Consider the following 12984-nt stretch of genomic DNA (forward strand, 5'->3'; position numbering starts at 1 on the left):
AACTAGGGTCACACAGACACATAATAATTCACACAGAAACAAATGACCTGAGGGCAAAGCAGGGAAGTGTGGCCACAACACTCAAGGAAGTGACTGATAAAGCTTCTTCCACTTTCCCCAACTCACGAGTGGGGAAATGTCTACCCTGATTCCACAAAAATATTTCCACCCTGCTACGACACAGCGGGTAAACGTAAGCCTTTCCCTTGACTGTGTCTCAAAACCTAATGTCTACCTGGCCCACCACTCCACCCTGGACTTGGACAGCCTTTATGACCAGGTCCACCTCCACAAGCCCGCAGTCCCCACCTTCGCCAGGACCCTAAAGGACATCACCCTCAACCGCATCCCCAACACATTACACAGGAGCAACAGAGCAACTGACACACAGCCCAGACCTGCGTGACCTGCGGGACATACAGCTAACCTGGATGTGACACCATTCCCTCCCCCATATGCCGCCCTAGACACAACTATGACAAAACAACCAACATCACAACTCCTGCAGCTCAGTCTGTACATAGTCAATGGTAGACTTCAAGAGGACTCCAAAAGTAGGTACAGTGCATCCCTTTGCAGCAGTACTGAAGACAACTTTTTTTTAAATTTAACCTTTATTTAACAAGTCAGTTAAGAACAAATTCTAATTTACAATGATGGCCTACCCCGGCAAAACCTTGACGACGCTGGACCAATTGTGCGACGCCCTATGCTAGTCCCAATCACACCCAGATGTGATGAAGCCTGGATTCAAACCAGGGACTGTAGTGACACCTCTTGCACTGAGATGTAGTGTCTTAGACCGCTGCGCCACCCAGGAAGCCACAGACCTAAACCCAGAGTCTCTCAGAGCATTCCCAGTCAGCCCACTGACAACCTTATCAAACCATAGCCAAATCACAGCCTACTTGAACAGAGCAATACCTAACCATGAGGAATCAAAGCCCAACAAACTGCATGCTATTAATAAATGCTATAGATGGAAGGACGATTGTGTAGAAAGTTACCAAAGAACAATTGGCAAAAAAAATAAAAAATTCAATCCCTCCTTAGACAACTCCCTGGACAAAATGTTCCCCTTCAATAGTGAAGGTGTACACTTAGCAGTAGAAAGCCTTGGACATTATATCATATCAGCTAACATATCATATGTATAAAATTAAATAAATCAAGAACAATACATCCTCATCAACAGCAAATTCTAACGTTTTCTCAGTGAAAACAACTGTCAAATTGACTTCTTATCAAAAATATCATACGACAGACCACGTATACACCCTGCACCCTAATTGACATACAAGCAAAACAAAACAAAAGCAAAGTCGTCTCATGGTTTGTTGATATAGAAAAAAAATAGGCTTTTGACTCAATTTAGCATGAGGGCCTGCTGTATAAACTGCTGGAAAGGTTTTTTTAGGGGGGGCCTACGATGTTTTAAAATAAATGTACGCCAACATAAGTGTACGCGTTCAAAATTGGCAATAAACACACATATTTCTTCCCTCGGGGCCGGGGAGTGAGACAGGGATGCAGCTTGAGCCCCACCCTCTTCAAGATGTATATTAATGACTAGAATAGTCTGCAGCACCTCAACTAGATTCTGAAATCAAATGTCTACTTTTTGCAGATTATCTGGTGCTTCTGTCTCCAACCAAGGCGATGCTACAACAGCACCTTGATCTTCTGTACAGATTCTGTCAGACTTGGGCTCAGTAGGAAAAAAAATAATTGTGTTCCAAAAAAGGTACAGATGCCAGGACACCGTTGCCCTAGAGCACACATAGAGTTACACATACCTCAGCCTAAACATCAGCACCTCAGGTAACTTCCACAAGGCTGTGAACAATCTGAGAGACATGGCAAAAAAAAAGGCTTGCTACTGGTTAAATGATGAAATAAAAAAATAAAAAATAAATAAAAAGGAACATAACATTTGACATCCCAATTAGGATCTTGGCAAAAAGATACTCCGTTACAGTTATATATATATTATTATACAGTTATAGAACCCATTGCCTTTTATGGATGTGAGGTTTGGGGTCCACTCACCAACCAAGAATTCCCAAGAAGTGTGACTCTGCATGCAGAATTCTGCAAAAATATCCTCATCATACAAAGAAAACCCCAAAATAATGCATGCAGAGCAAATTTAGGACCCACTAATTGTCAAAATACAGAAAATAGTTTTTAAATTCCACAACCACCACAAAGCCTTAACCTGTAATGACATGAACCTAGAAAAGAGTCCCCTCAGCCAGCTGGTTCTGGCTCTTTGTTCACAAATACAAACAGCCCACAGATCCCCAAGGGCAACAACACCATTTGAGCCAAACAAATTTTGAGAATGCAAAAATATAACTATTTGACACACTGGAAAAAATCAACCAAGAAACTGAGCAAATTTCAATTCTACCTTGCGCCTTAACAGAGAGTATACAGTAGCAGAGTACGTCAGGTACTGTGAGTGACCCAAAACTAAGAAAAGCCTTGACTATTTACAGCCGTAGGCAGATCTGGCTCTCAAGAGAAGACAGGATATGGCCCACAACATGAGGTGGAAACTGAGCTGCACTTCCTAAACTCCTGCCAAAATGTATGACCATATTAGAGGCACATATTTCGCTCAAATTAAACAAACCCACAAAGAATTCTAACAAAATGTTGACAAACTCCCGTATCTGTTAGGCGGAACACAGCAGTGTGCAATCCCAGCCGCAAAATGTGTCACCTGCTGCCACGGGAAAAGGTCAACCAGTAGGTCAGAAACACCAATGTAAATATACATTTATGTCCCCTCATCGTTCATACATTCAACTAGTTGCACATTGTCACAACACTGTACATAGCTGATGTAGTAACAGTTTAAATTGTACACTACGTTTACTGCTAATAATATAGGAATTTAAAAGTTGTTTAAAAGTTGTTATTCTCTTCACTCTTTTGTGTGTCTGTAATGATTGTGTCTGATTGTCTTTTGTCAATGTAAACACGTTTCTCATGCTAGGCCAGAAAAGGAGCGTCAGAGGATAGAGAGGGAAGTGAGAGAGGAAGAGAGAGAATCAACGTGTTCTGACCTCTCTCTCTCTCTCTCTCTCTCTCTCTCTCTCTCTCTCTCTCTCTCTCTCTCTCTCTCTCTCTCTCTCTCTCTCTCTCTCTCTCTCTCTCTCTCTCTCTCTCTCTCTCTCTCTCTCTCTCTCTCTCTCTCTCTCTCTCTCTCTCTCTCTCTCTCTCTGGCCCTGTGAAGGAGAGAGGGAGGCATGGGCCTGTTATGTAACACTGTATAGAGATGTACAGCTGCTCCTCATTCAGCTGGGCAGTCAGGCGAGAGAGATGGAGAGATAGAGGTGGAGAGGAAGAAATGGAGAGAGGGAGCAAGGGAGAGAGAGATGGAGAGAGGGAGGGAGAAAGGTGGAGGGGGAGAAATGGAGGGAGGGAGGGAGGGAGGGAGGGAGGGAGGGAGGGAGGGAGGGAGGGAGGGAGGGAGGGAGGGAGAAAGGTGGAGGGGGAGAAATGGAAAGAGGGAGGGAGGGAGAGAGAGATGGAGGGAGGGAGGGAGGTGGAGAGAGATGGAGAGAGGTAGAGAACGAGATGGAGAGAGGGAGGGAGAAAGGTGGAGGGGGAGAAATGGAGAGAGGGAGGGAGGGAGAGAGAGATGGGGGAGGGAGGGAGGGAGGGAGGTGGAGAGAGAGGTGGAGAGAAGCGGAGAGAGATGGAGAGAGGTAGAGAACGAGATGGAGAGAGGGAGTGTTTTAATCAGGGCTGAGTGAGGACTGATGATGCCTTTTAATGAAGCAATACATTCATTAATGAATTTGATTCAATGGAACCTAGGAATCCCTGGAAAACAGCAGCAATTGTTAATGAATAATGAAGGGGAAAATCTCAATTAATTATATTGAAAAATCAAATGCAAATGTTCACAGTTAGATTACAATCACAGTCAACTTGTGCAGTCGGCAGTTTCATGGTATGTGTAACGTTTGTGTCTCTGGTACAGTACCAGGACAGTAACATGCAGAAGTTGGTGCATGACCTCACAAGTTGTCTGGAACAGTGTCTGGACACTAAGCTGCTTCTCTATGACCTGTGTACCATCATCAAAACAGGTGGGTAACACACACACACACACACACACACATACACACATAAACACACACACATACACACACACACACACACACACACACACACACACACACACACACACACACATACAGTAGAAGTCGGAAGTTTACATACACTTATGATGGAGTCATTCAACACCTCCATAAACTATAGTTTTGGCAGGTCAGTTAGGACATCTACTTTGTGCATGACACAATGTTTCCAACCATTGTTTACAGATTATTTCACTTATATTTCACTTAATCACAATTCCAGTGGGTCAGAAGTTTACATACACTACATTGACTGTGCCTTTAAAGAGCTTGGAAAACTCCAGAAAATGATGTCATTTTTTTTTTTTTTTTTTTTTTTTTTTTTTTACCTTTATTTAACCAGGCAAGTCAGTTAAGAACACATTCTTATTTTCAATGACGGCCTGGGAACAGTGGGTTAACTGCCTGTTCAGGGGCAGAACGACAGTATCTTGTCAGCTCGGGGGTTTGAACTCGCAACCTTCCGGTTACTAGTCCAACGCTCTAACCACTAGGCTACCCTGCCACCCTGCCGTCATGGCTGTTGAAGCTTCTGATGGGCTAATTGACATCATTTGAGTCAATTGTATTTCAAGGTCTACCTTCAAACTCAGTGCCTCTTTGCTTGGCATCATGGGAAAATCAAAAGAAATCAGCCAAGACCTCAGAAAAACATTGTAGACCTCCACAAGTCAGGTTCACCCTTGGGAGCAATTTCCAAATGCCTGAAGGTACCACGTTCATCTGTACAAACAATAGTACGCAAGTATAAACACCATGGGACCAAGCAGCCGTCATACCACTCAGGAAGAAGACGCGTTCTCCTAGAGATGAACATACTTTGGTGCGAAAAGTGCTAATCAATCCCAGAACAACAGCAAAGGACCTTGTAAAGATGCTGGAGGAAACAGGTACAAAAGTATCTATATCCACAGTAAAACGAGTCCTTTATCGACATAACCTGGAAGGCCGCTCAGCAAGGAAGAAGCCACTGCTTCAAAACCACCATAAAAAGCCAGACCTCGGTTTGTAACTGCACATGGGGACAAAGATCGTACTTTTTTGAGAAATGGGGGTGGCAGCATCATGTTGTGGGGGTGCTTTGCTGCAGGAGGGACTGGTGCACTTCACAAAATAGATGGCATCATGAGGGAGGAAAATTATGTGGATATATTGAAGCAACATATCAAGACATCAGCCAGGAAGTTAAAGCTTGGTCACAAATGTGTCTTCCAAATGGACAATGACCCCAAGCATACTTCCAGAGTTGTGGCAAAATAGCCTAAGGACAACAAAGTCAAGGTATTGGAGTGGCCATCACAAAGCCCTGACCTCAATCCTGTAGAAAATGTGTTGGCAGAAATGAAAAGTTGTGTGCGAGCAAGGGGGCCTACAAACCTGACTCAGTTACACCAGCTCTGTCAGGAGGAATGGGCCAAAATTCACTCAACTTATTGTGGGAAGCTTGTGGAAGGCTACCCGAAAAGTTTGACCCAAGATAAACAATTTAAAGGCAATGCTACCAAATACTAATTGACTGTATGTAAACTTCTCACCCACTGGGAATGTGATGAAAAAAATAAAAGCTGAAATAAATCATTCTCTTCTATTATTCTGACATTTCACATTCTTAAAATAAAGTGGTGATCATAACTGACCTAAAACAGGACATTTTTACGAGGATTAAGTGTCAGGAATTGTGAAAAACTGACTTTAAATGTATTTGGCTAAGGTGTATGTAAACTTCTGACTTCAACTGTACATTCACACACACACCTACATTCACACACACACCTACATTCACTCATAGCACACGCACACTCACTCACTCACACATAACACACACACACACACACATAGCACACGCACACTCACTCACTCACTCACACATAACACACACACATAGCACACGCACACTCACTCACTCACTCACACATAACACACACACACATAACACACACACATAACACACATAAAACACACACACCGGGTGGGTAAACCCCTCGTAGCTAGCAGGCTAATCTGCCTTATCATATCCTCACTTCACTACTTCATGACATCTCATACTGAAGACAGTTTCAGCCTGGTCCCAGATCTGGTTGTTATCTTGCCAACTCCAACGGTCCATTTTTGGTCACATTTGTTATGACATCAACCTGGGACCAGGCTGACACTAACCATAGAAATACAATGTATAGAACTGGGACCAGGCTGACACTAACCATAGAAATACAATGTATAGAACTGGGACCAGGCTGACACTAACCATAGAAATACAATGTATAGAACTGGGACCAGGCTGACACTAACCATAGAAATACAATGTATAGAACTGGGACCAGGCTGACACTAACCATAGAAATACAATGTATAGAACTGGGACCAGGCTGACACTAACCATAGAAATACAATGTATAGAACTGGGACCAGGCTGACACTAACCATAGAAATACAATGTATAGAACTGGGACCAGGCTGACACTAACCATAGAAATACAATGTATAGAACTGGGACCAGGCTGACACTAACCATATAAATACAATGTATAGAACTGGGACCAGTCTGACACTAACCATACCATATAAATACAATGTATAGAACTGGGACCAGGCTGACACTAACCATACCATATAAATACAATGTATAGAACTGGGACCAGGCTGACACTAACCATAGAAATACAATGTATAGACACTAACCATACCATAGAAATACAATGCATAGACCAGGCGTCCCCTTTCAAGTCAATGATGGCATAATGGGTGGCATAATGGCGGCCATTACGTGTGTACCCACTGAAGATGACAAAGGTCAAGACAACGGGATTCTAATATCCCATAATATTTTGTCAATGGCGCTGGTCCCAGATTTGTGACGACGTTGTCTCAGTCTGTATGTTTTCGACCTAAAGCAGGAAGTAAAAGGAGGAAGCCTAGCCTACCCGGTTAAGAGAGTGTAAGGCCAGTAACGTAAAAGTTTGCTTGTTCAAATTCCCAAGCTGAAATTCCTTTCCGAACTGTAATATCTTATGCTTCACCGAGTCGTGGCTGAACGACGACATTAAGAACATACAGCTGGCGGGTTATACACTCTATCGGCAGGATAGAACAGCAGCCTCTGGTAAGACATGGGGTGGGGACCTATGCATTTATGTAAACAACAGCTGGTGCACGATATCTAAGTAAGTTTTGAGGTTTTGCTCACCTAAGGTAGAGTATCTCATGATAAGCTGTAGACCACACTATCTACCAAGAGACTCAGTAATCAGTATTATTGGTAGTAGTCTACATACCACCACAGACCAATGCTGGCACTGAGATTGCACTCAATGAGCTGTATAAGGCCATAAGCAAACAGGAAACCGCTCATCCAGAGGCGGCGCTCCTAGTGGCCGGGGACTTTAATGCAGGGAAACATAAATCAGTCTTACCTCATTTCTATCAGCATGTTAAATGTGCAACCAGAGGGGAAAACATTCTATACCACCTTTACTCCACACACAGAGACGCAAACAAAGCTCTCCCCTGTCCTCCATTTGGCAAATCTGACCATAATTCTATCCTCCTGATTCCTGCTTACAAGCAAAAATTAAAGCAGGAAGCACCAGTGACTCGGTCAATAAAAAAGTGGTCAGATGAAGCAGATGCTACAGGACTGTTTTGCAGCACAGATTGGAATATGTTCCGGGATTATTCTGATGGCATCGAGGACGTTGTCCCCACAGTAACTGTACGTACATTCCCCAACCAGAAGCCATGGATTACAGGCAACATCCGCACTGAGCTAAAGGGTAGAGCTTCCGCTTTCAAGGAGTTCGGGACTGTAACCCCGATGCTTATAAGAAATAGAAGCTGTTTTTCAGTATCTCTGTCATTTTTGGTCACATTTTACTGCATCCATAGGAGTTGGCTAGACAAACAGATCTGGGACCAGGCTAAGCTGACACTAACCGTACTGTATATTATATCATTAACAGCCTGCTCCCATAGCTAGCCTTTCAATCCATCCCCATACCATTTGCCATGGTTTGGTTGATGACCCATATTTCACATAGCTTAGAAGTCTCCTGGGATCATGGTGCATCATGATGCTGTGTCTACTGTGTCCAGTGACCCTGTCTGTGGCAGAGCTATGTGTGTGTGTGTGTGTGTGTGTGTGTGTGTGTGTGTGTGTGTGTGTGTGTGTGTGTGTGTGTGTGTGTGTGTGCGGGCGGGCATACGTGCTGGTAGAAGACTGTGACATTGCCGCAGTGCCCTGATGAGGCGTGGGAGTATTGGATGTGACAGGCTGTGCACTGCTCGCCCTGCGCTCCACCACGTAACACACACCGTACACCAGTCACACATGCTCGCATGCACACACACACACACACACACACACTAACACACACACACACGCACGCACGCACGCACACACACACACACACACACGAACACACACACACACACACACACACACACACAAACACACACGCACAGCAGTTACTGTACACCACACCATCTGTGGAACTACAGATGGTAACTTTTCTCTTATCTCTTGTCTTTAATCAGCCACGAAAGCAGATGGATTTGCCCTTTATTTCATGGGAGAATGTAACAATGTAAGTAAACAATATATTCTGATGAGGAGCACAGATCAACTACTCTGAGCTCCACTGATCTAGTCTAGTGAGTGATGAGTGTTAAAGCCACAATCCTTAATTAATGAAGAATTTACAATGTACTATATACAGTACCTTGCAAAAGTATTCATCCCCCTTGGCGTTTTTTCCTATTTTGTTGGATTACAACCTGGAATTTAAATAGATTTTTTATTTGGATTTCATGTAATGGACATACACAAAATAGTCCAAATTGTTGAAGTAAAATGAAAAAAATAACTTGTTTACATTTTTTTAAATTTTCTTTTTACAAAAAAATGAGAAGTGATGCGTGCATATGTATTCACCCCCTTTGTTATGAAGCCCCTAAATAAGATCTGGTGCAACCAATTACCTTCTGAAGTCACATAATTATTTTGATAATGCCCACCTGTGTGCAATCTAAGTGTCACATGATCTGTCACATGATCTCAGTATATCTACACCTGTTCTGAAAGGCCCCAGAGTCTGCAACACCACCAAGCAAGCGGCACCATGAAGACCATGGAGCTCTCCAAACAGGTCAGGGAAGTAGTGGAGAAGTACAGATCAGGGTTGGTTATAAAAAAATATCTGAAACTTTGAACATCCCACGGAGCACCATTAAATCCATTATTAAAAATGGAAAGAATATGGCTCCACAACAAACCTGCCAAGAGAGGGCCGCCCACCAAAACTCACGGCCCAGGCAAGGAGGGCATTAATCAGAGAGGCAACAAAGAGATCAAAGATAACCCTGAAGGAGTTGCAAAGCTCACAGTGGAGATTGGAGTATCTGTCCATAGGACCACTTTAAGCCGTACACTACACAGAGCTGGGCTTTACGGAAGAGTGGCCAGAAAAAAATAGAAAAAAATAAGTGTGTTTGCCAAAAGGCATATGGGAAACTCCTCAAACATATGGAAGAAGGTACTCTGGTCAGATGAGACTAAAATGTAGCTTTTTGGCCGAGAACACCATCCCCACAGTGAAGCATGGTGGTGGCAGCATCATGCTGTGGGGATGTTTTTCATCGGCAGGGACTGGGAAACTGGTCAGAATTGAAGGAATGATGAATGGCGCTAATTACAGGGAAATTGTTGACGGAAACCTGTTTCAGTCTTCCAGAGATTTGAGACTGGGACAGAGGTTCACCTTCCAGCAGGACAATGACCCTAAGCATACTGCTAAAGCAACACTCGAGTGGTTAAAGGGGAAACAATTAAATGACTTGGAATGGTCTAGTCAAAGCCCAGACCTCAATCAAATTGAGAATCTGTGATATGACCTAAAGATTGCTGTACACCAGCAGAACCCATCCAACTTAAAGGAGCTGGAGCAGTTTTGCCTTGAAGAATGGGTAAAAATCCCAGTGGCTAAATGTGCCAAACTTATAGAGACATACCCCAAGAGACTTGCAGCTGTAATGGCTGCAAAAGGTGGCTCACAATGTATTGACTTTGGGGGGTGAATAGTTATGCACGCTCAAGTTTTCAGTTTTTTTGTCTTATTTCTTGTTTGTTTCACAATAAAAAAATATTTTGCATCTTCAAAGTGGTAGGCATGTTGTGTAAATCAAATGATTTAAACCTCCAAAAAAATATATTTTAATTCCAGGTTGTAAGGCAACAAAATAGGAAAAATGCCAAGGGGGGTGAATACTTTCGCAAGCCACTGTATCCTCAATAATAAATGTGTGTACATCGTTAATTGAAATGAAAATATTGCAGATTGCACCTTTTAAGTGAGTCATTGAGTGTATCCCGTATCTCATCTCAGCGTTTGTGTTAGTTCATCTGTTAATGACTAACATGATGTAGTGTATAGAAAGTGATTGAGTGTCTCTCTGGTCCTTCCTGATTGAGTGCCTCTCTGGTCCTTCCTAATTGAGTGTCTCTCTGGTCCTTCCTGATTGAGTGTCTCTCTGGTCCTTCCTGATTGAGTGTGTCCCATGTTCATCTCTCTCTCTGGTCCTTCCTGATTGAGTGTCTCTCTGGTCATTCCTGATTGAGTGTGTCCCATGTTCATCTCTCTCTCTCTCTGGTCCTTCCTGATTGAGTGTGTCCCATGTTCATCTCTCTCTCTGGTCCTTCCTGATTGAGTGTCTCTCTGGTCCTTCCTGATTGAGTGTCTCTCTGGTCCTTCCTGATTGAGTGTGTCCCATGTTCATCTCTCTCTCTGGTCCTTCCTGATTGAGTGTCTCTCTGGTCCTTCCTGATTGAGTCTGTACCATGTTCATCTCTCTCTCTCTGGTCCTTCCTGATTGAGTCTGTCCCATGTTCATCTCTCTCTCTCTGGTCTCTCGTCAGAGTGTGTGTTTGTTTAAACCAACGGTGGCTGAGGACGGTCCTCCCACCCTCATCCCAGCTGGCCCGGTCACGTTTGGGACCACCATCGCCACACACGTGGCCACAACACGCCAAACTCTGCTAGTAGAGGACATCACAGGGGTGAGATTCAACATATTATAAATGTAACCCTAACCCAAAACCCCTAACCCAAACACCCTAACCCAAAACACCCTAACCCAAACACCCTAACCTAAAACACCCTAACCCAAAACCCCTAACCCAAACACCCTAACCCAAACACCCTAACCCAAAACACCCTAACCCAAACACCCTAACCCAAAACCCCTAACCCAAACACCCTAACCCAAACACCCTAACCCAAACACCCTAACCCCAAACACCCTAACCCAAAACACCCTAACCCAAACACCCTAACCCAAACACCCTAACCCAAACACCCTAAACCAAAACACCCTAACCCAAACACCCTAACCCAAACCCCCTTACCCAAACACCCTAACCCAAAACACGAACCCAAAACACGAACCCAAACACCCTAACCCAAAACCCTAACCCAAAACCCTAACCCAAAACACGAACCCAAAACACGAACCCAAACACCCTAACCCAAACACCCTAACCCAAACACCCTAACCCAAAACACCCTAACCCAAAACACCCTAACCCCAAACACCCTAACCCCAAACACCCTAACCCAAACACCCTAACCCAAACACCCTAACCCAAACACCCTAACCCAAAACACCCTAACCCAAACACCCTAACCCAAACACACTAACCCCAAACACCCTAACCCAAACACCCTAACCCAAACACCCTAACCCAAACACCCTAACCCAAACACCCTAACCCAAAACACCCTAACCCCAAACACCCTAACCCCAAACACCCTAACCCAAACACCCTAACCCAAAAGCCTAACCCAAAACACGAACCCAAAACACGAACCCAAACACCCTAACCCAAACACCCTAACCCAAACACCCTAACCCCAAACACCCTAACCCAAACACCCTAACCCAAACACCCTAACCCAAACACCCTAACCCAAACACCCTAACCCAAACACCCTAACCCCAAACACCCTAACCGAACCACCCTAACCCAAACACCCTAACCCAAACACCCTAACCCAAACACCCTAACCCAAACACCCTAACCCAAACACCCTAACCCTAATGCAGGATAAATCAAAAGTTCCAAAGTATTTGGTTATATTTCAAATGCTTTGACCTCATAACCCCTGACGTCTGTGTGTGCAGGATATTCAGGGATTCAGACTCATGTTCACTCTGTCCTTTACCTTCTCATCCTCACCACCCTTTAACACCCTTAACCCTTGACCCCTGACCTTTAGATTCTAATCTCTCTCTCTCTCTCTCTCTCTCTCTCTCTCTCTCTCTCTCTCTCTCTCTCTCTCTCTCTCTCTCTCTTTCTCTCTCTCTCTCTCTTTCTCTCTCTCCACCCAGGACCAGCGTTTCCCAGAAGGCACAGGTCAGGACTCAGACTCAGGGATTCATGTTCACTCTGTCCTGTGCCTCCCCATCCTCACGGCCATCGGTGACCTCATAGCTATCCTGGAGCTGCATCGGCACTGGGGCAATGAGCCCTTCAATACCAGCAACCAGGAGGTACATGCGCGCATGAACACAGACACACTAACACGAACACACGCAGGCATACATGCACGGACACAAACACACAAACACACACACACACACACACACACCAAGCCTCTCTGTGTAAACAGAGCGTATGACTGTTGAGGGCAATGCCTTCCTGTAAAGGATATAGGAGGTCATAAAGAAAGAAGCAGGGAGCCCCTTAGGATCAGACCGAGGTTTTTGTAAGGTAGCCTAGTGGTTAGAAAGTTGAGCCAGTAACCAAAAGGTTGCTGGTTCGAATCCCTGAGCCGAC

The 12984-nt window shown here is 44.3% G+C and overlaps 1 protein-coding gene across 2 annotated transcripts in view; it reads left to right on the forward strand.

Moving 5' to 3' along the window:
• LOC110499502 (cAMP and cAMP-inhibited cGMP 3',5'-cyclic phosphodiesterase 10A) overlaps nucleotides 1-12984 on the forward strand; it is a 247419-nt gene that overhangs the window by 179583 nt on the left and 54852 nt on the right. For both annotated transcript variants that reach the window (XM_090213143.1, XM_090213144.1), the window contains exons 4-7: nucleotides 3998-4106; nucleotides 8688-8737; nucleotides 11065-11205; nucleotides 12537-12698. In XM_090213143.1, the coding sequence (XP_090069269.1) occupies nucleotides 3998-4106; nucleotides 8688-8737; nucleotides 11065-11205; nucleotides 12537-12698 (462 nt within the window). The remainder of the gene's footprint in view (nucleotides 1-3997; nucleotides 4107-8687; nucleotides 8738-11064; nucleotides 11206-12536; nucleotides 12699-12984) is intronic.

Source organism: Oncorhynchus mykiss, chromosome 20 (genome assembly GCF_057628025.1).
Source record: "Oncorhynchus mykiss isolate SJ-2025 chromosome 20, ASM5762802v1, whole genome shotgun sequence".
Taxonomy (NCBI): Eukaryota; Metazoa; Chordata; class Actinopteri; order Salmoniformes; family Salmonidae; genus Oncorhynchus; species Oncorhynchus mykiss.